The following is a 27,361-nucleotide window of genomic DNA, read 5'->3' as shown; positions in this document are numbered from 1 at the left end:
GGCAAATGAGAAGCATCTTGAAGGGGGCTGGTTATGTCAGATACTAGAGAGCATTTGATTGGTCAGGATTTGACGAGAAACTGAAGTATGTGGTGACGTGAAAAAAAAAAAAAAAACATTGATCCATTTAGACGGAATTGACAAGCTTTACATGTTTATATCGGTGCAAACAGATGCAAATTTTGTCACCAACATATAGATGTCCTTAAAACTAACAGGCTGAAACTAACATCTAAAAATGTATTACTGTACTGGGATGTATTTCATGTTTGTCCTATTTTTCTACACAGTGGGATCCTGTGCAGTGCCAGTTAGTGAACTCCCTTCAGGGTCATGAGGGTGTCATCTACAGCACCATCTGGTCTCCTCATATCCCAGCATGCTTTGCTTCGGCCTCAGGTAGACGAATGGCTTTTATTTGTTTTTGCGAAATTTGGAAATTAGTGTTGTGATGTGGACTAGAGATGTTATGTAGTCTATTAGCTTAAACAAAAGACATGCCGAAACAGGTCATTTTCATTTTGTCTCGGGCTGAAACGATTCGTTGAGTAGTTATCAATCAATCAACTTTATTGTTCACAACACAAGTAACAATAATACAAGACAAAATAAGTGTGCAATTAAAAGAGTAATAGCAGAAAACTCACAGTCAAAAAACAGCTGAAAGTTTCCCCCATTTCCCACTATTTAAGGGTATAGGGTGTGATTTTTTTATATACAGCCAGATACTCCCTTTTGTCCCCTTGTGCTTATATCAACAGGTTACTACTACCATAGGCTCCACAGCACCAGGAGCAAAATATATATTGCCAAAAATTCATAACCTGACAAAATTCTTGTCGTTGATTCCGGTTGTAAGAGCAAAAAACTCTGGGTGTCCTGCAAGAACGCTTTATTTGCCATTCCAGATGACTTTATTAATAAGTTATTTGAGTCATTGCAGAGATGTATAAATGCAGTCCTCCAAGCTCATGGCAGTCATACACAATATTAATTATTTTTCCACAGCACCATAACTTTCTATTCTGTACTGTACATTATTTCTGTTAAGTGACAAGACTTTTGTCTAAGCAAAGTCAGACCTTACTGTCCTAATTAAATAATTAAAAATCAAGGCATGATCATATTTTATTCAGGTAAAATAAGTGTAATCTTGAAGCCTTTGCCTTTCATATAAGCCACTTCTGATACCAAATGATCAACTAGAAGGCATGTTATTATTTGTTGTTCCTAAAGGTGATAAGACTTTTGTCAGGTAGTGTATATAATTATATGAATATATGTACCTGTGCTACATAAGAAAAGGAACTAAACAGTAAACAAAATGAAAAGGAAAAAAATTTGTTGTGTTAAGACACCTTTTTTTAAAATACCTTTTATCAGATTACTTGATGAAATTATTGGTAGAATACGCAAATGCTAAAATAATGAATAATTACAACCCAAATGTATCCAGTGCTGACACAAAATGGGTGAAATCCTTGGCAACCTTGAAATCCTTGACACTGGTAAATCTCATTGCATCGGTCAGTTAAATACTCTTGCTGTATGTTGCTGAATTAGAATATGATTAATGTATGTGAAATATTGTATTTCAGTCAGTATCACCGTTTAACTTTCTGATTTCCTTCAATAGACCTGCCAAAAGAAAGCAATTGTGTGAAAAAGTGCAGATTGATAATGTTTTATATTTATGTAAACTGGTTGTATCATTCACTATTTAATACCATCATTCACCCCACGAGGTCAGCATTTAGCTTTGCCATCATCCTCAAATGCAATGGTAGGGAACCTATGGCTCTCAAGCCACGTGTGGCTATTTGACCAAAAATATGTGGCTCTCCAGCTGTCTTCAATATTATTTTACCGTTTAAAAGCTATAACCATCACTACTATAAACATCAGTTTCCTATCGAAAATACAATTACAATCCCCTTTTAAACTGTAATTTTATACAGCACAATGAATAAGAACTCAGTTAACAATAAAAGGACGTTTCGACCAATGTGCGTTTGCGGCAATATGGATAAACTTGAATTGCGACACCAAATAAAGGGAAAACAACCTACATTTCTATGGTAACTTAAATTCAAACAACATTCATAAGTGGTGATGGCGAAAATAAAAATACTCTAAACTGTTCTTCATTCATAGACTTGCTCAACATGTGATGCTTCATATTTGTTTATTTTTGAGTTGTGCATTGACATAAATTAAGGTTTTGTTTAAACCTGTATTATTTATAGAAATATTACATATAATATTATAGTATTAGTAGTAGTACTATAATAATTTTTAGTCATTCATAATAATACAGTAGCAAATGCATTTTTAAAGTCATATTGAAATAGACATATATATATGGCTCTTCCAAATGACTCTTTACAAAAATACATTTTCTAAAAAAAAAATCTGATATGGCTCTTTGCTAAAAAAAAAGGTTCCCCACCCCTGCTCTAATGTTATGCCTCTAACAAAACTTGTCTAAAATCTATTAATAATCTACAGTTAATTTGACAGAAACTAGTGCAGAAAAGTTTATGCTGTCTAACTATTCTGTTTTTCAGTTCAAAATAATTAATTTGGCTATTTTATCGTATGAGATGAATGCATGATCAGTTTTGTGACATTTAAATACATTTTTGGTAATCAACAGAGCAGTGCTAGCTTTAACATTTTGTGTTAAGAAAATGAACAAAAGCACATTTATAGCAGAAATATCACCATATCATGATTGCGTCATCTTTCTTTTCTTTTCTATTTTGGTTTTCAGCTCTAACAGAGTATGCATGGTGAGTGTGTGCGCACTTGTGTAATGAGACCTCACAAGGGCCTCACGAGCACACTTCTTTTTTAGATGTTGCAGTGACTGATGACCACATTACAGCTTTAAACCACACATGTTTTGCCATTGTGTTCACCAGCTCTAACAAATCTGTTGTGATATTATCAGAAGCACGCAGGCCTGCAGCAAACACACTGTAGCTCTTAGAAGAGGCTCAAAAGTGCAGTCATATTCTCACTCTCACGTCACTGCAAACCCTTTTTTATCTTCCAGGAGCACCAAAAAACAGAAATACATTTCTTTATAAAGAATTTTGACTAAAGGTTACTGGAGTGCCTGCCTGGTGTCTAGTTTGCATGTTTTCCCCATGTTCGCGTGGGTTTTCTCCGGTTGCTCCGGTTTCCCCCACAGTCCAAAGACATGCGCTAGAGGTGAATTAGGTAAGCTAATTTGTCCGTAGTGTATGAGTGCATGTGTGAATGTTTCCCAGTACTGTTTTAAGAGCATCCGCTGCGTAAAACATATACCAGCATAGTTGGCAGTTCATTCCGCTGTGGCGACCCCTGAAAAATAAGGGACTAAGCTGAAGGAAAATGAATGAATAAATTAAGTTTGCCTGGGAATATTGCACCTCTCAATCAGACATTGAAGATGCACATACACATGTGAAGCTCGTTTATGGTTGTTTTATATTAATTTAAGCCCTCCTCGGGAGCTGAAGTAACAATCACACGCTCCTGCGCTGATGGAGGACTCTTTTCTTTTGCTATTAGATGTTGACACCACGTGTGTAATGAGATGTGTCTGAAAATCAATATTAAACCCCCAGCACCGTGGCAAACGCTGAATGTGATCATGGCAAAAGTGGTTTCCATGAAATGCCGCCTCAGCAAAGATGCTTAAGTTATAGATATGCTGGCCTTTTTCCCATCATGCAAACCACTTGTATAAGCATACAACATAAATCCAACAGCAGTCTTTTACTTAGTGTGTATGGAGCAACTTTACGCTGCTAGAAGCACCTTTTGTAAGCCTGATGTGAATGAATTAAACTTCATTCAAACATATAAATTGCAGGTTTGCGGAAAAACAATCTAATCAGTCTTTGCACTGACAGTAACACCTTCATGTGGCTTCAAATAACTTAACCACAATAGCTTGCAGGTCTTTTGCGATGCATTAAAAAAATATGGCATTTAGCAGTAAATGCTTGTTTATTCATTCTATGATTATTTGGATAACAGTGATGCTTTATTTATATGGACAGTTAAAGGCAAGCCCTCCTGTGAACTCAAAACCGTTTCAATAATTTTCCAACACGTTTAACTGATCAAGGACATTTCTATTATATATTTGTTCTAGAGAAATTCCTGTTTCTTTTAGCTTGGCAAGAATACAGTAAATACTGCTAAGGTCAATAGTGTTATAAACCTCTTTAAGGAATAATTTCTTCTCTCGATTGGCTACAGAACAAACCACTGTTGTTGTCGAGTGATCTGATTAATTTAACATGTCTAGTTAACCTTATAGGTTGTTTTCACATGTGGTGCGAGACTCAGATTGAGGGCAGGAAGTGATTCTTCTACATAGGAATCGCTATTAGAACATCAAGATGTTTCTTTTTTATGTTGTTTATAATTGTTCAAATCGGCCAAAATAAGAAATGCCGAACAGCTTTTATAGACTTCCAAAAGTTTTTGCTCAAAAAGAGGGGGTGGGGGGGTGGTTCAAGAAACTGGCTGAAAACGGAAGAAAAGGCGGCATGTAATAAACATTTATTCAATACATCCATGTATACCGCGATGATTTGTTTGACAGCACCAATAAAGATTAAATACAGGCCTAGCTACAGTATGTGGATTATATGTTAATGCATTATATAAAAATCAGATACAAACACCACCACACACTAAATCCAGGAGGATATATGTAACGCACATTGCCATGTCATCGGTGTAACGAATCTCCATCTTGTTTTGCAATAATCCACATCTTTACTGCCGTTTCGGCAGAATCAACAATCGTAACATGAACATCGAGATGCACAGCAGCGGTTGAACATTTGTTGGTGGTAAGTTTATCGAAAGAACAAAAAAAGAAATGCTACCTTTGTCACAAAACTAGATGGTTATTATTGTGAAGCACGTTTCCCCTTACAAAAATAAACAAATAATAATGTAGACTCCGCGTCCACGCTTTTGTATACTTTCATCCGTTATTTGGTGATGTCTGGAAGATATCCGCATGGGAAAAAACTATAGAAATTAATAATAGACATAGTTTTGAAGCACATAGTAAGGTGTATAATGTGTACAACTCTGTTAATAAATGCTACTGAATACTGTAGCATAGTAAACTGATAAACTGTAATAAATACTGTAACATTAGTGTAAACTGTGGTGCATCGTGAGGTGCATCTGGCATCGTGTTAAGCCTGTTGAATAAATTGTTTATTACTAGCCTTGTGTTGTACCACAGCAACAATATAATTACTAAGACAGTTTAATTCAAGTAATTATCTATGGTATGCTTCCAAACACTATAATAATTATTTTTTCAGTGTAATAGCTTATACAGTATATGCCACCTCAATGACAGGCAAATATATTTTAATTCAGTAGAAAACTCGGCCCTCTTCACAATAGAAGGATCATGCACAACATATGTGGTTATTTTCTATTTATATCTCCTTTTAAAATATGGTATAAATTGCAAAAATATGGATTTCCTCTGTGTCTCCTATTCAGTTTTTTACTTCCTGCCCTCCATCTGAATTCCGCATGTCACCAGAACTACGTGATTGAAAACAACCTATTAAGCATTTAAATTGATCTGAATACAAGTATGTTGCATATTAACTAGTAAATTTGTCACCTTAGATTTATAAGGTTCTATCTGACATTTTTGTCAAAATTGAGTTATTCACATATTCTTATTAAATGACAACTTATTTACATTACGGGATTTGTTTTATACGTTTTTATTTAAAAAAAACAAAAAGGTTTTATCACAGTTTTATCACAGTCAAACTCTAGCTTGGCTCTATAAGGTTCTTTCTGTGAGTCAGTAAGCATTTCGAATGCACGCACGAAGACCAATCAGAATCAGCTTTCTTTATCATTTCTCCGGACTGACAAAATCAGAGTTAACTAAATAATGCTGCGACACACAAATTTGAGAAGAAACCTGAAACTGAAAAGATGTGTGTAAATGTGATGATTTAGAAGGGTTTTTGACATTGAGATGAAATGAAATTATTAAAAAAGAACCAGTTATTAAAAAAAATTATATATTAAATGTGAAATATTTTTATTTGTGTGTGTGTGTATAATTTTACATACTAACTGGAGAATAAACTGGAGAAAATATTTAGCACAGCCTTGTATGCTTAATTTGAACAAGAAAAAATATTCATCCTAAAACATTAAATAAATGTTATAGAAAGCAAAAATCAAGCATCAGCATATTGTTACAACACCAGTTTTTATTTTTAGGGATCGAGAACTCGAGACCAGGGATGTCAAACTCAATTCCTGGAGGGCCACAGCCCTGCACAGTTTAGTTCCAGCCCTGCTTAATGCCAAAACTTTGAAGCTCAATATCTCAAAATCATTCAGAATGCAGATATAGAACCTTATAAAAAGATGATGAATTATTATTAACTGTGATCATGACAAAACACAAGAAATTAGTTATTAGAAATTTGTTATTAAAACTTTTATGTTTACAAATGTTTTGAAAAAGATTTTCTCCATTAAACAGCACTTGAAAATAAATAAAAATTTCACAGGAGGACTCATAATTTTTATCTTCAGCTGTCTATGTGATTCTGGAACATAAAACTTGTCTTTAAAGTGTATTTTTTTGCAATAGCAAACATACATTGTATGCCTCAAAATTATAGATATTTTATGCCAAAAATCATTAGAATATTAAGTAAAGATCATATTTAATGAAAATATTTTATAAATTTCCTACCATAATGAATTAAAAATTATTGTTTTGATTAGTAATGGGCAACTCTGGTTTCCCCCACAGTCAAAAGACACATGGTAGAGGTAAATTGGATTAACTAAATTGACCGTAGTGTGTATGAATGTGTATGGGTGATTCTGAGTACTGGGTTGCAGCTGAAAGAGGAATCTGCTGTGTAAAACATATGATAAAATAGTTGGTAATTCATTCCGCTGTGGCGACCCCTGAAAAATAAGTCGAAGGAAAATAAATGAATGAAAAGCATTGTGAATAGCTAAGCATTTCATTTAGACACCTTAAAAAAATATATATATATAAAAATATTTGTATATTATATATAGAAATATATTGTATCTCGACCAAATATTGTCCTGTCCTTACAAACCATATATAAAAAAAAGCTTTTTTTATTCAGCTTTCATATGATTTAAAATTTAAATTTCAGAAAATTGATCATCAAGGTCCAGGGTCACACACACTCACCGGCCACTTCAGTAGGGACATCTATTCAACTGCTCATTAATACAAACATCTAATCAGGAAACACATGGCAGCACCACAATGCATTAAGGCAAGTAGATGTGGTCAAGACAATCACGTTTTGTCTCATGGAAAAAAATGTATTTAGGATGGTAAAGAAAGGTCATTTAAGTGATTTTAATGTGGTATGTTTGTTGGTGCCAGTATATCAGAAGCTGCTGATCTACTGGGATTTTCATCTTTCATTGTACACATTTTAGAGGAAATTGTGCAAAAAGAAGAAAATATCCAGTGAGTGGCAGTGGCAGATTTCAGAGGAATGACATTGTGTTTGGTACTGATTTCATGAATATGACATTGAGTTCACTAAACTCAAATGACCTCCACAGTCAGATCTCAATCCAGTAGAGTACCATTGGGAGTTGCAGCCAACAAATCATTTCAGTGTGGGCTAAAAATGTCGGCCATGATTAATTACAGGGACAGTATGTAAATTTCACCACTAGAGGGTGTGTATTCACAACAAACAAAGGAATAGTTTGTAAAGTCTTGATAGAATACACGGCCAGTTGGAAGTACAATATGCACATCAATATAGCAGCATTTTTTATGACACTGTATAACAATAATTAATATTTTACAGTGCTGTGATGGTTGGGTTTAGGGTTAGAGCAGGGTTAGACATAAAAAAAAATTAAATTTAATGGGTAATTTAGTTTAAATAATACTCTGTACAACTACTGCTTTTACGTTACTGTGACGGTTAGGTTTAGGGTTAGGGTAGACGTTTATAAAATTCAACTAATGGGAAATTTAATAAATAATATAAATCATTTTCGTTAACTTCCAGCCGCAACTATATCTGATCTAGCAACAACCAGCATAGTTTGATGAGGCCATGAGTGTGGAATCATGGGAATTGTGGTCTTCATTACATTCTACAGGACCCCTGCAGAAAATATGTTCATGGATGATCTAATGTATAAAACGCAACACTGCATGAAAGCAGCAGAGCTTTTATTATGCCACAGTCCACCTCTTCCATTTCTTCCACTCGTGATTATATTAATAACTTTGTTTAAATAAAACCCATATTAGTACCCTGACTGCTTAGCAGATATATATACATATATATATATATACATATATATATATATATATATATATATATATATATATATATATATATATATATATATATATATATATATATATACAAATATATATATATATACATATATATATATATATATATATATATATATATATATATATATATATATAAATAGATATATAGATAGATATGTATGTATGTGTGTTATGTGTGTGTGTGTGTGTGTATATATATATGTATATGTATATGTATATGTGTATATATATATATATATATATATATATATATATATATATATATATATATATATATATATATATATATATATATATATATATATATATACACATACATTTTTTTGAGATTATTTTGCATTTAAATTAAGAATTTTTTAGAATCTCACAAATTTGCGCTTTTTGTTGACTTTGCGTTGGATTCAGTGATCGCGGAATTGTGAAAAACAGTACGGTCTGATATACAGTATATTACAAAATGATTGTGTTTTTAGGGAAATTCATAACATGATAACAGAAAATCAAACCACCTCAAACAGAAACTTGCAGCAGTTATCCCGCCTCCGAGCTCTTCGGATAGGTACACTGCTGTGGAACTGACAGTGATGAGATGTGCTCTGTGTGAAAGTTGAAGTTCTTTCAGCTTCACAGGAATCTAAAAAACGCGAAACATGAGCGTAACAGACATTGGAAAAACAATAAGAAAAGTACTGCGTTGGAAAGGAAAAGCACATTCTGTGTGAACGGCCCCTAAAGCAGTTCTGACAGTTAAAGTGGATATAATACAGAACAAGCAAGGTATATCTAAAGAAATGGCCAATAAATATATACAAACATTGCTTATTTTGTATTGTGCAGAAAGTGGTATAACCCTAATATTTTAATCTTACTTAGATTTTTTTTAATCTGATAATGTAGTCAACGGGGTCTCTTTGAAGATACTATTTCAGCACGTCTCTTATCAGTGATTTCAGCTCCTCTCTCTATCCAGTGATAGCTGTAGCCTGGGCTTCTCTGGCTGGGATGCCAGGAAATCTTTAATGTGAAACGCTTACATGCCAACAATCTCAGTAAGAGATCTTTTCAGCTATAATTAAAATAAAAGTGCCTAGAGCGGGTCACTTATCCAAGTTATTATTAAACTGGAGCGCATTGAAATATTGGCATAATTAATATTCCTTAAAACCTCCAAACCAAGCTGCCTCCTTCACTTTGAGGCCTCTTTATTACATTTTCTGAAATATTATCATCTGCTTTTGGGTGGTGTGGTCCTTGTGATTCAGAGATATCAATTTGAATAAATTATTTTCAGACTACAAATACTGAAAATATTTAGGTCTTTCTTGGGATTTAATAAATTAATGGAAATCATGAATTAATTTTATGGTGGATTTTCATTTTTAATATTTTTATATGTATCTGTAGCAGAAGAAAATTATAATAATATCAGTTTATTTATATAACATTTTTACAATGTAGATTGTGTCAAAGCAGCTTAAAGTTCAGTTCAGTGTAGTTTAAAGTTAACTGCTGAAAGTCCAAACACTGAAGAGCAAATCCATTGATGCACAGCTCCACAAGTCCCAAACCAAGCAAGCCAGTGGTGTGCAACAAACCTCAAACACCAATTGACGAAAGTGAAGGAAAAAACCTTGAGAAAAACCAGGCTCAGTTGGGCATGACCATTTCTCCTCTGGCCAAACTTCTTATGCAGAGCTGCAGCTTAGGCGCCGGAGGCTGGTGTGAGTAGGTCACCAGCAAGTGTTCAGGCTGGCCCACGGGATCAATGCAGAGACTGTCACTGTGGTCTTTCAGGAATCAGCAGAGATGTATAAAGTACTAGAGACCCAGACTTAAGTAAAAGTACAAGTACTCTATCAAAAAGTGACTTGAGTAGAAGTAAAAGTGCTCTTTAAGCACCATACTTAAGTGGAAGTACTAAAGTATTCAACATGTTTTGTACTTAAGTATTGCAAGTAGTTTATTTCAAAATTTACTACTCAAGTACTGAAAGTAAAAGTACAAGTATTGTTTAATGTAGTTATTAAAGAATGCAGTCAAAAGACATCATATTGTTTTGTTTATTTTAAATCTCTTTTTTGGGGGCACATCATTAAGCAGAACGAAAAGAAACGTGACTTACAATACTGTTTTTCTCTCACGCTAGAACCACAGATCTGACAGATTATAACAGCTTTAATACACACCTTTCAAAGTTGTGTGTCACAAAAACAGTCCATAATCCAATCAAAACGCTATTGAAACCCATTTTCGCAGCACATTTTACTGGTTGTAAACGCTGTAAACGAACGTTCTAATTCACTTGATTTTGATTTTATTGTAAAAAAAAGAAAACGTGTATATTACTGTGTTAAATGAAAATCTGAAATATTTTATGGCTTATGGCTATGATTTAGTATTCAAAAATGTTTCATTTTGATTATGTTTTAATTAAATTGGTCTTAAACTTCATATTTTTCATATTTTTATAGTATATTTATTCATTCTGGTACTTTTACCATAAACCAACATCTCAACCATTTGGTAGAGGCTGATATTTTAGAAATTATGGGATGTGTTGGGGGAAAATGTATTGATTGTGTTAACTAGCGACATTAGGAGTTAAGAAATGCAATAAATAAAAAAATTCTATTGTTTTTTTTTCTTGGTGTGACAGTTAAATGGTTACTTGTAATACAATTGTGTCCTTTAATACAGCAGTAATATATATGAACTGTACCCTTAATTTGACCCGCTCAAAGAAAACACTCTTTCTGAATGTATCAAACAAAACTCATGCACAGAAGACAGCATGAGCATTTATAGCAAATAAACTAATGTAAATATTCTCCCGCCTGCTTTTTAAACGCTGACAGGCGAAGTTTTACACCCCTTTGATTGGTTATTGTCTTCACCTTCTCAACAGAAAGGGCTGCAATCGGGTTTAGAAATGAAAGCGTTGTTCACTGATGGCGGGAAGAACAGCCGTGGTTACAGTCTATGTATGTATAATACGCGGTTATCACAGGTAATCTATAATAGACACAGTGGAGAAAACTTGCACCTCATACACGCCCAGGTCTGGATCCACAAGAATCGCTTTAACAGCCAAGAGGAGATGAACAGTTGAGTCTCACAACATTTCTCTGTAGTAGTGAAATAGCGGCTCGTGTGCTGTGCTGTGCTTCACTCGCCCTCGCGCCTCCGTCCTTCGCCATAGTATTGCGACACCGCACATAGGAGATAAATGACGTCAGTACGTAATAACCCGTTATGATCTATTACTGAACCGATATCGACCATTTTGACACCTCTAGTAACGAGTAACGATGCAGCTCATAAAAAATCTATCGGAGTAAAAGTATTAAACTCATCAAAAATATGTACTTAAGTAAAAGTGGAAGTAGGAGAAAAAAACAATACTCCAGTAAAGTACAGATACTGCCTTTTAGTACTTAAGTACAGTAGTGAAGTAGTTCTACTTCGTTACTATACATCTCTGGGAATCAGTCTCATGCTCTCCACTCCTCCATGACCGCCGAAGCATCTGCTCAGGATACAGCCTGGACCAAGATTATGGATGCCTGTAGAAGTGCTCTGTGGTTGACATCATCTCTTCACAGGTCTTGGATCACATCAGTGGCGCTGCACATCTAGAGGCCTCGGGATGAGTATCCCCAGGTGGAAATAGAGAACATAGAAATAAATAGCATAGCTGCTGTTTATAGTGTATTTAAACAAGAGAAATATTAACACAAAAATGAAAACAGCACAGATAATATGAAGAGTTTAGATGCAAACACCTCTAAATGCTATCTGATTTTTCTTCTAAAATGGACATTTTTCAGCAGGCTCCTGTATGTAGATTCAGTAATTTCACTTTTATGGCAAAGGATAAGTCCTGTTTATGGTCTTTAATGTGAAATAACACAACATAAACAAAGGAGGCTGAGAAAAATGTTTATTTTTGTGGAAATTTCAGACAGCAATTTCAGACAGATTTTTGCATCTGAACTCTTCATATATACTTGAAGTATATACTCTTCATATATACTCTGTTTAACACAAGAGAAGATACTTTGAAAAATGATAGTAGCTGGTACCCATTGACTTCTATAGTAGTTTTTTTTTCCTTCAGTGGAAGTCAATGAATCCCAGCAGCCAGCCTTCTTCTGGTTTCTTCTTTTGTTTTCAACCGAAGATCAAAACACATAAATGTTTGAAACCATAAGATGAAGATTTTGACATTTTTTTGGCGAACTATACCTTTAAATAACATTTGAAAGCAATAATAAAAGAAGGCATAGTAAAATTTGCCATCAAATGTTTTCTATAGGTACTTTTCTAGATGCTGTCCCTAGATGCTTGTCCCTAAATGACATTAACATGCATTTTCAGTGATCTACTCACAAGTGGCTCTAACCGAGATTTAAAATGTGCACCTATTAACATGCATTCAAGTGCTTCTTGTGTTTGGATTACAGCAAAACCCTTCATTCTTATTTCCTCAAGCACTACATCACTTTTGTGGTGATGCACGAGTACTGATGAGGAAGTCTTTTGGTACTACTGAGAGAGGGTCTTTTGTGCCCGTTTTATTGCATTTCATCACATGAGCATTTACACTACAGAAGCAATGCATTTTTGACCACTTCGTAAAGTGCACAAAAGTGGACCATGCCGCTCAAAACATTTCAAACTCTGATTGCACCTGAATTTAGTGTCGTTCGTTTATGATCAGATTGATTAAAATGCACAAAATAGAAACGGAAATGCAAACGGAAGCTACATTAGTTGAAAATGGAGCTGTGTTGTAATACAAATACAGCACTCTAGTCTTCCTAGAGCACTTTAAAGTGTTTATGCAATAGGTGTAATTTATTGTGACTGCGCAGCTCTGACAGGAACTCCCTGCGGGTCGCATTTCAGTGTGCCTTTTATTTATTCCATCGGTTGCAGATCACCAAATCAATAAGGGTTACAATAGTCATCGACATAACCCTCCTGAGATGTAATTAACTAAAGTAGGCCCATTCATTTAAAAGGCAATCTATTGGATTGTCAATAAATGCGGTGTATTTTGATGCCAGGTTTTGGGATTGAGAAACTGAGATTCATGTTTTCTATTGAGCTGGATTTATCTGGGCATATTTAATCCAGACCTGGTTTGTTTCCGCATTGAACAGCCTGTTTGGTGCTATCTGAGGTGCTGTCACTCATGTTTTTGCCACAATTGATGCAGATGAGATTCAAACCATTGTTTTATTATTTAGTTGTTAGAGTAATGCAGATGGTTGCCTTTAGCACTGTTTTATAGGGCTGCACAATGTATCAATTCAGCATTGAAATCTCAATGTATGTGTCCACAATCATCATATTGCAGGATAGATATGCAACGTTGAGTAGGGATTATAGTTAATCAACAATTGATAATACTTGAGATTTCTGGAGTCATTGCAATAACATAACAGAGAGACACTCTATCATTTGTATGTGTTTTAAAAGCATTTTAAGAGTGTAAAGCATTTGAGTACAGTAACGTACAACATTTGTAACTTTAATGAAGCATAATTTTACTGAATTATTAATACAATGAAGACTATACAGTTTTATTTTACATTTCATTGTGCAATTTCTGTACCTGAATACTGTTTGACTGTTTGTTTTGACCATTAAGCACTGTTTATTTCACTTCTTTCTTTGCTATGTTCTAATTACTCTTGCTTGCAATTTGTTTATTATGTTCATACACAATTCACACCCTTATAAAATCACCCCAGTCAATCAAAATCAATAATTTTTGAATCAATCTAAATGAATAATTTTTGAATCAATCTAAATGAATGATTTTTGAATCAATCTAAATGAATGATTTTTGAATCAATCTAAATGAATGATTTTTGAATCAATCTAAATGAATGATTTTTGAATCAATCTAAATGAATGATTTTTGAATCAATCTAAATGAATAATTTTGGAATCAATATAAATGAATAATTTTTGAATCAATCTAAATGAATAATTTTTGAATCAATCTAAATGAATGATTTTTGAATCAATCTAAATGAATGATTTTTGAATCAATCTAAATGAATAATTTTTGAATCAATCTAAATGAATAATTTTTGAATCAATCTAAATGAATGATTTTTGAATCAATCTAAATGAATGATTTTTGAATCAATCTAAATGAATGATTTTTGAATCAATCTAAATGAATGATTTTTGAATTAATCTAAATGAATGATTTTTGAATCAATCTAAATGAATGATTTTTGAATCAATCTAAATGAATAATTTTTGAATCAATCTAAATGAATAATTTTTGAATCAATCTAAATGAATGATTTTTGAATCAATCTAAATGAATAATTTTTGAATCAATCTAAATGAATGATTTTTGAATCAATCTAAATGAATGATTTTTGAATCAATCTAAATGAATAATTTTTGAATCAATCTAAATGAATGATTTTTGAATCAATCTAAATGAATGATTTTTGAATCAATCTAAATGAATGATTTTTGAATCAATCTAAATGAATGATTTTTGAATCAATCTAAATGAATAATTTTTGAATCAATCTAAATGAATAATTTTGAATCAATCTAAATGAATAATTTTTGAATCAATCTAAATGAATAATTTTTGAATCAATCTAAATGAATAATTTTGAATCAATCTAAATGAATAATTTTTGAATCAATCTAAATGAATGATTTTTGAATCAATCTAAATGAATAATTTTTGAATCAATCTAAATGAATAATTTTTGAATCAATCTAAATGAATGATTTTTGAATCAATCTAAATGAATGATCCCCCCCAAATAGAGCTATTCAAGCCATCTGGTGAAATTGTTTTCATATCGCAATATATACGAGGAAAGGTTCACCCAAAATGAAAAGTTTGTCATCGTTTACTGACCCTGTTATACCAAACATGTGGATCACAAAAAGGAGATGATTTATAGAATGTTGGTGAACAGATATTTTTGGTTTTCAATGACTTCCAATGTATAAACAAAACATTTAGAAAAAATCTTTGGTTATCTTCAAAGTATCTGTGGGTGTGAGTGTGAGTAGATTAAGTATGTTCTTGATTGCAAACTTGAAAATGTTCAAGTTTGGGATGAAATCAAGGTGAGCAAATAATGATTATTTCTGTATGTCTGTTTTCTATAGATGCATTATTAGGGTTTTGTGTTGCTTATGGTATAAAACTCAGGGCAAACATATTATGAAATAGTCATAATTAGCCATAGAAAAAAATTGCACTCATAATACCTGATTATAACTATAACCATCTATTAATTGGGGGAAATTTTAATCATTTAAATTCCAAGAAAGATGTTTTCAAGCATCAGTAACTGACAGTGACATTTTTTTCTAAGCAAATTATAATGATTATCTTTTTTCTTTTTCATGATAAACATGTAAACTTATGCAGTAAAATGGCATTTAGTGTTCAAAATCTTTTTAATAATTTACAACTTAATCTTTTTTTAAATAAGTAGAAGTAAACATGTTTTATTTTTGTTCATTTTTATATTAATAATAATGAAACCTTATTTCACGCATATCTAAATATTTTATTATCAAAGATTGCATGGGACATTTTGTCCTTATGCTTTTGAGTGTATTTTTTTTTGTGAACTTTATTAAAGAAATGAGAGTCAAATATGACATTTGTGTTTTTGGCCAAATTTCTGCTCTTTGTATTAAAATTAATGGTACAAAAAAAAAACATTTTTCAACAGGCTTAGCATTACATGTCATGCATAAGACTATTTAATCAGGGTTTAAATTCAAATGCACTATCCCCCAGTGTCTAAATCTCAAGTCTTTTACTGTTTATGCTGACGCTGCACCTTGTAAAAAGTGACTAGCTGGAACATTTACTGCTTACACCAGAATAGAAATGAAATGCTGCATTTCAAGGAGAAAGCCTGATCAAAAAAGACATGCAACAAAAGAAATAGCCCTGCCTGTGCAGCGTGGAGGACTGACCAGTGACATTTTCTTCAGTGCCTCCCTCGGTCCATTCACACTGAGTGTTAGTCGCCCTTGAAATGAACGTTATGGTTCAGGGGGTTCTGCAGAGAGTGCAGGCTAGGATTTATATTATAATATCATATATGTGGCTTTTTGGAAGATTTAAAAGTCTTGACTCTCTTATGTTGTTGCTAGGAGATGGCACTCTGCGAGTATGGGATGTTAAGGCAGGGTCATGCAGATTGGTCATCCCTGCACACAAATCTGAAATCCTCAGCTGTGATTGGTGCAAATATGACCAGGTGAGTGTTTGTGGATGCAAATATGATTTGAACTACACAACACAACTTTTGGTTAAAGAAAAAAAAGATATTAATGTGTTACTGTACTGAACTGTCTCTGAGCACTAAAGGAAAAGAGGTCTAATACGAAAATATTTTTTCCTAAGCATGTGATCGGGTATGATATGTTTAAAATTGTACACTACAAATTTTATATTCATTTTCAGATTTTCATTTGAAATCTATTTTTTCACAATACGTTTAACAGAAAATATTTTTTTCAACACATTTATAAACATAATAGTTTTAATACTATTATATTATTAGTAGTAATATTATTGACCCTAAAATGGCTTTAAAAAAATACAAACAGCTTTTATTCAAGCCGAAATGAAATAAATAGGATATTAAAAAATATTTAAAAATATTAGAGAAAATACTGTGAAAAATGTATTGCTCTCTTAATCATTGTTTTTGGAAATATTTGAAAAAGAAAAAAAAAATCACAGGGTTGCTAATAATTGTGACTTAAATTGTTAATAACGATATTAAGATTGACCCACTCACCCCTATTTTCCAACATGTTAGCCTGTATGTCTATAATACATTGCCTTTGCCAAACATTAGCTAATTTATTGCACAGTAGCTCATTAATCATGGATGTTAGCAAGACAACACATTATTTCCCTTTGTTGTTTTTAATTTTTAGCTGTCAAGTTGAACCACAGGTAGTATTGTCCACTTTGTGTAAATTACTACTCACCTCCACACTAAAAATAAGACGGATTACTTTACTTTGCTACACTTCAAAAATGATGTTTGCGGTTTGTTCAAACAATTTGTTTTCTAAACTGAAACAACACGATCCTTACATTTTTTTTTGCGACAACTTAAATGTTTTTTAAATCTTAGAAATTAATAAGTTAATCTAATGTCTTCATGGTGTCCCAAAGCTATAGAACGTGAGCATCTTCATAAGACCACTCGGCTTACATGCAATAATTACAGGTTCAAGCTCCACTCAAGAGTGGGAAGAAATCAACACTCCTGTTCTGAGCGCCTTCTTAGAGATGCGGAGGGGAACATGCCAGTCTCAAAATTTCCTGAACAGCCCTAATATTTCTTTTTTGACTGGCAAAGCTGTCCGCAAAGAGAAACACACTTGTATATCGTTGAAATTAAAATGAATTACAGAAATAATAATATTTTACAGGTCATGTTAAACAGACCAAGGAAATTTCCATAGTATTTCCTATAATGTTTTTTCTTCTGGTGAAAGTCTTGTTTCTTTTAGTTTGACAGGAATTAAATTGTTTTAATTTGAATTGTTTTACAACTATTTTAAGGTCAATATTATCACCCCCCTTAAGAAGTATTTATTTTTTCAGTTGTCTACAGAACTTCCGTCAGAACAGTTGTCTACAGACATTCGTCTTTCGGATGAGATGTTAAACCGAGGCCCAGACTCTCTGTGGTCATTAAAAATCCCATGGCACTTCTTGTAAAAAGTAGGGGTGTAACCCTGGTGTCCTGGCTAAATTCCCTCCATCGGCCCTTACGATCATGGCCTCCCAATCATCCCTATCCACTGAATTGGCTGTGTCACTGTCTTTCCATTTCACCAATAGCTGGTGTGTGCTGTGGGCGCCGTCGCATCATCCAAGTGGATGCTACACATTGGTGGTCATATGGAGAAATCACCCTCATGACTGTGAAGCACTTTGGGTGTATGGCCATACACAATAAATGTGCTATATAAATACACATTACTTACCTACTAACAAAGTACTGTTATCCAATAACTTGTTTAATAATCATAACTTGCCTAAGTAACCTAAATAACCTACAGTAGTCAACATTTGAAGTAGATCAAAATCTTTCAGCAAAGTTGTCTTTGCTGACTGAACAACACCCATTCTTGTCTTAGGACAATGTTGAAAAACTTTTCTGATCCACTTCAAATGTTGAGTAGTGTAGGTAAGTCTATAAATTACACTTTAATCTGAATACTAGTATCTTTCAAAATAATATTAATATTATGTAGTGTCATCACGGCAAAGTCCAAAGATCTCATTACTCATTAGAAATTAATTATTAAAACTATTATGCTCAAAAATGTGTTCTTTTCTCTATTAAGCAACCCTTGGGAAATAATTTTAAAAGAGTAGATATTTCAGAGGAGGGCTAATAATTTAGACTTCAACTGTGCATATAATCTTTTATTATTAATTACAAAATAAAAAAAAAACTCCCCAGGAATAGGGAAGTATCACAGTAGTATCCCATCATCATGTTCACATTTTCTCTTAGATATGCAATATGCTCTGAAATGACTGTACTCTAATAACTCTGTTATTCCGCTTTGCTCTCAGAATGTTCTGGTCACAGGAGCTGTTGACTGCAGTCTCCGAGTTTGGGACCTGAGGAACATCCGGCATCCCGTCGCTCAAATGTCAGGCCATTCCTACGCCATCCGCAGAGTAAAGGTAGTTTGGGTGTTTCATTTTGGGTTTTTCAGGTCCAATATTGGCATTAATATCTGCATAAACTGTACTGTGACCGTTTTTGTTTTCGTATTGTAACTCAGTTCTTAGAGAGACAGAGCATTAAATGAGAAAACGATGGGCGTGGCCTGTTTTTTCTACTGCAAACTGATTGGATGTAATAAATTAGGCATTTCATTCAGAAAGCTTCTGAAAAGGGTTTGGGGAGAGTTTTTACAACCTAACCTGTTTCTGTTTGTTGTCAAAACTGACAGATGGAGTGGTGTGGTTAAAGAGCCCCTATTATGGGTTATTGAAAATTACCTTCCATGCAGTGTGCAACACAGCTCTAAGTGATTTAAAACATCCAGCTGATGTTTAAATCTGAAAGTGCACTTTGTTTAAAAATATTTATTATTAAATGAAAGATTCGACAGATCTTTTGTCTGTTCGTATCGACGTCAACACGAAACGATACCAAATATGAAGTGCTGGATCCGGTAAAATGTGAACGTGCCTTTAAACGCTAGCAGAGTTCAGGTGTATGTGGGATTGATCATGACTTAAGATGAGAGAACTTTTTGTGATTAATGCAATAATCTACCCTACAACGGGGGATTCATTGGCTGTTTGTTAAAGGAAGGATCAGAAAAGACGTATAATTAATGTGTGGGACTTTGTCAGAGCTTGACAGGAACTTTATCGTACACAGTTCATGGATCAGTTTCTTCCTCCATTTCACAAGTGTAAGTAAGTGCCATTAAAATGGTTGCCTCCTTGTTTTCTGTAGCTTGCAAAATACGTATTTAATTGTGTTTTGTTACTTGTAATCGCTTGACACGGCTTGTACTGTATCTGGTTAACTATTCATATTCTCATATCGTGTCTAAAGCCACGTTAAAAATGCAATGCGTGCTTATTTCTTTGCGGATTTAAATGCGTTTGTGAGCTTGTGATCCTCTACCTTTTGTCGTTGCTATGGCCAATGTCAGCTGTTCCTACACACGTGCGGCAGTCAGTTTTCAAATAATTCAGCTTTTGCCACTGTGTGGATTAATACTGAATGTGTGACGTTGTTATTACTTATTACTCTCACGCGCTGAACGCAGTCGACCAATTGCAACAGACTGGGTCATCGACCTAAGGAGGGGGTTGGGAACAAATGAATCGCTGAACAAATCATATGGAAGTCGTTGGGATAATTAGGTAAAAATACATGCATATTATAAGACATCAAAAGAGTTTTTGATCTTGCATGCAAATCAGCCTGTTGTTGGGGACCACCAAAACCAAAAAATGACCTTTTATAATGCATAATAGGGGCTCTTTAAATATGTTAGCCATGCCCAAAACCTCGGACTTATGCAATCAGAGAACTTAACAGAAAACCAACCGGAATATTTTAATCTTAAGTGCAAACTACAATTTTTTTCTCAATGACATGCACAGATCAATTGTTCACCACAAAACTAGCAATGTGAGCTAACAAGACCAATATGGCTAGTTTTGATTTTAATTGTACTTCAAATTCTCTAACAGATATGCCTTGAGTTTGGTTGTAAATGTTCACCTGATAAAGATTGAAGACTCTGCCTTTCAGTGTCACATTAGTTTGGTCAGTGCTTTGACTTAAATGAACTTAACAAGTCTGTTGAACGTTAATGAGGCGGCTTCAGTCTGTGTGAAACTCACATTATCCTTCTGTACTGTATGTGACAGCTATGGATTTCCTTATATAAACAGATTAGCTGTTTAATTGAGTTGGAGAAATTGCGCTTGAGTGTTCAACCAGTCAGCAATCATGCAGATCACAGAGTTCAGTGCACTTGACCAGTCTGCTGCCAAACCTGTGACCAAAACATACGCAAGTCATCTGATTGCATGCCATCTTGTGTGTCCAAATGGAGCTGTGGGCTTAATAAAAACACTTGAGTTGGGTCAGGATGAAATCACAGGCTGTTTCCAGTTAATGGTTTTGCTCTCAGCTTTCAGAAGATGTGCAAATGTGTGAAATAAGGAGGTACGAACAAAAGGTATTATTGCACTGGGGATACAGGAGGGCTGTGAAGCATGAGATTGTGTGTTGCTGGATGTAATGATATCAAATGGCTTTAAAATGAACACTGTTCATGATGTCTTTATACTGTGTCGGTGATAAAGAGGGGTGTATGCCTGGTCTTTCTCATTTACTGTTTTGCTGATTTTCAGAAATTCTTCTTGAAGGGACATGACAATATTTGAGATGAACCTCTCCTGCTGAGATAATTAAACAAATGTAAAGAAATGCAGGCAGTGGAAGAGTGAGTCAATAGAAACGCTTGAATCTCAAAAACATCTCATTTTTAAGCTGATCACATTATTTTCGCTTGGTAACAAGTATCGATTTACCCTAAAGTGGTACTTCTATGTCAGCATTTCTAAGAAATCACTGACCGTTGTATTTTTTAAAGGGCCATTAACCCTCGTCTCAGCATGGTGTTTTCACACCTCTAGTTCGAAAAAAAGTGAGGAAAGTGGGTGAGTCCAGCTTTGTTTAGGTGGGAGTGTCTAGTGGCGAAAGAGGGAAGGGTTTGCATCAAAAGGGGGGTTTCAGTTTGTGCACTACAGCTGATTTTCACAGTGGCAACACAAACACAGACGCAGGGGGATTGACAGTGACTATCGGTAATCGAATTATTTGACTTAATCTGAATAAGACAGTAATATGATTAAAGTGTTTACATGAGTTGCTTTTTGAATATTCCTTTCATGATCCCATTTTACATGTTATAGCACATAATTCGATTACCGTCATTGCATCACCACGCTATTCACATTTCCTCCAGAGTTTCATGCAATTTTGGGTGTTTCATTCGTAATTTGTCACCATTAACTGCAGTTTGGCACTTTCACGTTCATTCAGAAATATTTTGTGCATGCCCCCTGTGATAAACGAGATGTTGGGTGCGAGTATAAACTGCTGGAATTTGATTTGGGATTTGATACCCCACGCCATATGGGAGAAAAAAACCTCTGTATTTCTCTGTAACCTAGATGCATTTGCTAAGTGCATAGAATAGTGTCAGACAGCTGTGTGTGTAGACTATTCTGTCACATAATGTGGCGGAAATCGTTCACGATTGTAATCGTTTGATTAAGGTGTTTACATTCAGAGAGCAGCATTTACAATTGATCTGTGTCCATAATATTGTAGTGATATTACTGTAAACTTAGTAACTAAATCATTTTGACTAAGGTATGTCTTTAAAAACTGAAAGAGTGCTGCTGACGATACTAACTAACTTTGACATAAACAAAGAACACTGATCACACACTTACCAAATCTGAAGAGAGAGGACAATCAGCACCAACTGGAACAATGTCTTTGTTTTAAAAGGAGACGAGTGGCAAGTATTTCTCTTGAATTAATCATGAAAACTCAAAGACGTTATGTTGTACCCACCAGTACAGACATCCAGTCTCCATGCTGAAATTTGCACAAGGATCTAATCGTCATAACGCAGCTTCTAAATTACTTTTCAAAACAGAAGAACAAATTTGCTCGAAAGATGCAAAACAACCAGTTTTCACTTGTTCGCTAATTAGATGTGTCCTAATGGTATTTTTAGCAGCATGGGACAGATATATGACTGTCAACATCTCAAAAAATGTGTTTTTGTGTTTCGTGACCCTTTAAATCCCTGTGGAAAATAGATGAATGACATAAACTGTTCACACCTCGAACTGGAGTGCAGGACTTTTGAACTTAAATCCATGTTTATATTAAAGTTAATAATGCTATATTATAAATAATAACAGTATAAAAAATAAACCTGTTTATATATGCAAGGTCATATTTTAATGCAGCGTTTATTGATAAAGATGTCAGCATGTACATCAATTGATTTGTTCTCTGCAGCCACTATATATTAATTCCTCCATCTGTTTGTCATTTCTAGTTCTGCCCGTTTTACAAGACCGTCCTAGCATCCTGCTCATATGATTTCACAGTCAGGTAAGACACAACAGATATATACAGTATGAGTCAAAATCAACGGGGAAAATAAGTCCTAAACATGTCATGTTTTTTCCTGGGAATGATATTTCTAAGGGAGCTGTTGACATGGAATTAAACCAGATTTTGGTAAAAACTCAAACAATATAAACATCAATATGAAACAAAACAAATAAATCTGAAAATGAGTTGCATGTAATAACAATGAAATGACACATGGAGAAAGTATTGAACTACTGAAATGTATTAAATACTTTATATTAAAGGCTTTTTATTGATGGCAGCTTAATGACGCCTCTCATATGGAGGATGAAGTCACATGCATTGCTCAGGTGTGAGTTTGTTCACAGACTTCAACAGAGTGTAAAAATCTTTATGCTTCTGTGGGTCTCGTCTATCAAATTTGATCTCTATTTTGTATTTTCTATTGGATTCGAATCAGATGATTGGCTGGGCCATTTTCCAGCTTGATTTTCTTTCTCTGAAAGCATTTGAGAGTTTCCTTGGCTGTGTTTTTGATCATTGTCTTGCTGAAATGTCCACCCTTGTTTCATCTTCATCATCCTGCTAATGTAGAAGTTGGGCTGATGAAGGGCAGAGGGTTGCTGAATAACTACTCAAAGAGATTTCAGGTGCTATCTGGGCTTTCACTGCATTACTACACCTGCCTTCATGTGTTCATAATTTTTCCCTGCGTCATTTCATTTTATTACTTATAACTTCATTTATAAACTAATTAGATTAGTTTTCTTTGCATATATAGATTTTTTGGTTGTTATCAACATCCGGTGAAAATTTCAAGTTAACAGCACTTTTAGAAATACGTTTTCTGAGAAAAATGGTGACGTGTTCAATACTTTTTTCCCCCGCTGTATAGCATAGTAATCAAAAACTGCTAATAGTGAAAAAAAATGAGTAAGCGATATCACATGAGCAAGTTACTACTGTTTGTTCTGAATATAAACACAACAGTATGATTGCAAGTGTGCTGTTTCCATAAACAGTTGTTTAAGAAAAAAAATGCTTCAATCAAATTCCAATTGGAGAACCGGAACTAACTGTGGTTTGATGGCATCATTTTTGAATCAGTCATTGTTTAGTCCTTTTTCCTGTGGGTGTTTCCTTCCTTTACAAAGCAATCAGCTTACAGTCTTACACTAAGCACTTACTGTACATCAAAACACACAGCAGAAAATCATTTACTTTCTGCATTTTTTCCTACTCTCCAAATGAATTTTTCTATGTTGAGGGGAGATGATTTTTCCAAGTGACCTTTGAATGAAGGGTGAAATCTGCATTGCTGGCACAATACCAGAAAAACTGATGCTTTTGCTATCAAACGGGGTTGTAAAAGCCATTGATCTCATTTCAGGGTACACTGCTTTATTTCTTTTTGCAGTGCGGCTTCGTTCAGTTAGAGCATGCTTGTGTTTTTATTGAGCGTGGAGCTCATTTTTGCATGGAGGAGAGGACATTTAATAGAGCCATCAAGGACATGGTAAAGCAAAAGCCAAGTTTTGACAGTTTAACCCTTTAATTTGCTAGTTGCTGAAATTGGATAAAGTAACACTAATTTCAGTTTTTTTAGTCTGAAGATTTTATGTAAAAATGCTTAAATAGTTCAACCAAAATGTTTTTGTTTATCATTATCAAGGCCATTTTTGGAAAGCGATTGATATTTTGGTCTTATGAAGGCAAATGCCCTTGAAAGAATGATCAAATGGTCTTTGCAAAAATTATTTTTAAATTTGTAACATTATTTTCAATAGAATAGCAGGACCATTTACAGAAGCTATGGATTAAAGTAATAACGATCAGTTTTACATGTTTTCACCACAGTCTTACATGTGGTGTTTGACATTATAGTAAAAAAAGTGATTAGTTTTAATTACTACCTACTTCTCACAAATAGTAACACAAAGAGTTATTAACTGAATTGCATCATTAGTTAGTTAGTTAGTTAGTTAGTAACTTTATTTGTCCCCATGGGGAAATTTCATTTGCAGCAAACACTCACAGAGACATCTGGCATTTCACATTTGGCATATATATATATATATATATATATATATATATATATATATATATATATATATATATATATATATATCATATAAGTCATATAAAAACATGGTACCCCTACTCTAAATAATTATCCAGTTTACTGGCCATCAACTGCTACTGAGAGGGGAGGAATTAAAAAACTTAATTGCCTCAGATATAATTGATAACTTTGTCCTATTTCTTATACATCAATACAATATCCACAACCTGATGGTAACAATTGGAAGGTGTATGATAAAGTATGTTTCTCATCATTGACAATCATGATAGCCTTATTTTATGCAAGTAACTAATTACCAGGGAAAGTAACTATTGCATTACTTCTAAAAAAAAATATCACAAAAAATTACAAACTGTGTGTTGAGTAAAATAGACACAAAATTGTGGTTGTCCCACCCCTACACACACATGGCAATCATCATCAGTTATGTGCCCCACTCTCACACACCAGAGAGAGTCAAATTTTAGAGCTTAATTGCAAGTTCTAAATCAATTATATAATGCCATATTTTATTGTCAGTGCCATTGTAACTGGGGAAAGTAATTTATTTGATTACCCGTTACTGAAAAAGGTAATTCCGTTAGTAACGCCATTTATTTATTATGCCATTTTTTCCATCACTGCTTAAATGTACCTTCTGTTTCACTTCATAAGACCTTTGTGTATCATTAGAAGTAATATGTATTAATTTAGATTAGCCTGTAAATGTTTTTGGTTTACTTTCAAAGTGCCAGTAGACCATGGTTTCAGCTAAAAATATTTACTAAAAAAAAAAAACTTCCATCTTGGATGCAACACCAAACATTTTTCTTTTTGGCGTGAACTAACGTTAATTGTGATTAGGTCTTAATGACATTTTTAGATCTTAGAGTTATTTAACAGAAGTCTGGGTTGCAATTAAAAATTGGCATCTTTCATGTGACTGCTAGACATCTAGTATTGTTTTAGGTTCAGCAGAAGGGAAACTCTGCCACATGATTTGTATAATTGATAGAGGGATTGATGCATGTTTAACTTACAGAATGCCAACTAATCTTTACGCCGGCTGTTGAAGAAAGATTACACTTTATCTGGGTTGACAAGCTTTTAAATTGAGAATTGACTCACATTAAGTAGTGGTTGCCACAAGTGCTCTTATTAGAGGTGAGTTTGATTTTCCTTGTGGCAATGCTTGTCACCTTAATGTTTATTGTTATCTGAGCCTGGAGCCTGTCTGAACTCAGATAAACACTGAAAACGATAAACCCAAATCACTGTTAAAATAAGAGAACAAAACAAATACTATAATGTTCACACTTGTAAAAAGTTAAAGATCCACTACTAAAATATACAGTTGAAGTCAGAATTATTAGCTCCCTTGAATTATTAGCCCTCCTGTTTATTTTTTTCCCCAATTTCTGTTTAACGGAGAGCAGATTTTTTTCAACACATTTCTAAACACAATAGTTTTAATAACTCATTTCTAATAACTGATTTCTTTTATCTTTGCCATGATGACAGTAAATAATATTTGGCTAGATATTTTTCAAGACACTTCTATACAGTTTAAAGTGACATTTAAAGGCTTAACTGGGTTAATTAGGTTAACTAGGCAGGTTAGGGTAATTAGGCAAGTTAAACTGCAAATGAGAAGCAACATGCAGTAATAGGTGAAAATTGACCATTACATTTGATTTGAAGGTTCAAATTTGCATATATTGTACTAATTCATACACAGAGAATGTTTAATTATTTAAATATAAATCTGATGACTTTTCATTTTGGTTCTGCAATTCATCTAATAATAATCTTATTTTCTATTAAATCATTGTGAAGTGCTTAAAGTACACAAGGAGCCGGTAATAGTACTGTAAAGTTCTTTTTTGCAGGGTATCCGCGGAAATGTCTAAAATCTCAAAAGCTACATTTTAGGCCTTAAAAAGTCTTAAATCTACTGAAATATTGTGTTGTAGGTCTTAAATCTTTTTTTAACAAGTCTTAATTCTTCCAATCTGGCCTTTGACACCCATGCAATCACCAACAATTCCAATCTCAGTAAAACTTTTAACTTTTTATTTAAAAATAGCATTAAATTACCTTCCTTACAGTAACACTTTGCTTAAAAGTTTTCCATGTATTTACAGCTGAGGATACTGACCTGATCTATATTTTTAAATTATTAAATTAATAATATTA

General features: G+C 33.7%; 1 protein-coding gene across 1 annotated transcript in view; it reads left to right on the top strand.

Annotated features, from left to right (window-relative positions):
* Nucleotides 1-27,361, top strand: part of pex7 (peroxisomal biogenesis factor 7) — a 54,769-nt gene that overhangs the window by 7,877 nt on the left and 19,531 nt on the right. Inside the window, exons 5-8 of the mRNA XM_056445612.1 lie at nt 291-399; nt 16,559-16,665; nt 19,017-19,130; nt 23,066-23,121. Coding sequence (XP_056301587.1) covers nt 291-399; nt 16,559-16,665; nt 19,017-19,130; nt 23,066-23,121 — 386 coding nt within the window. The remainder of the gene's footprint in view (nt 1-290; nt 400-16,558; nt 16,666-19,016; nt 19,131-23,065; nt 23,122-27,361) is intronic.

Source organism: Danio aesculapii, chromosome 20 (genome assembly GCF_903798145.1).
Source record: "Danio aesculapii chromosome 20, fDanAes4.1, whole genome shotgun sequence".
NCBI classification, from domain to species: domain Eukaryota; kingdom Metazoa; phylum Chordata; class Actinopteri; order Cypriniformes; family Danionidae; genus Danio; species Danio aesculapii.
The sequence above is the reverse complement of the archived record's forward strand: the minus strand, read 5'-3'. Positions and strand labels throughout refer to the sequence as shown.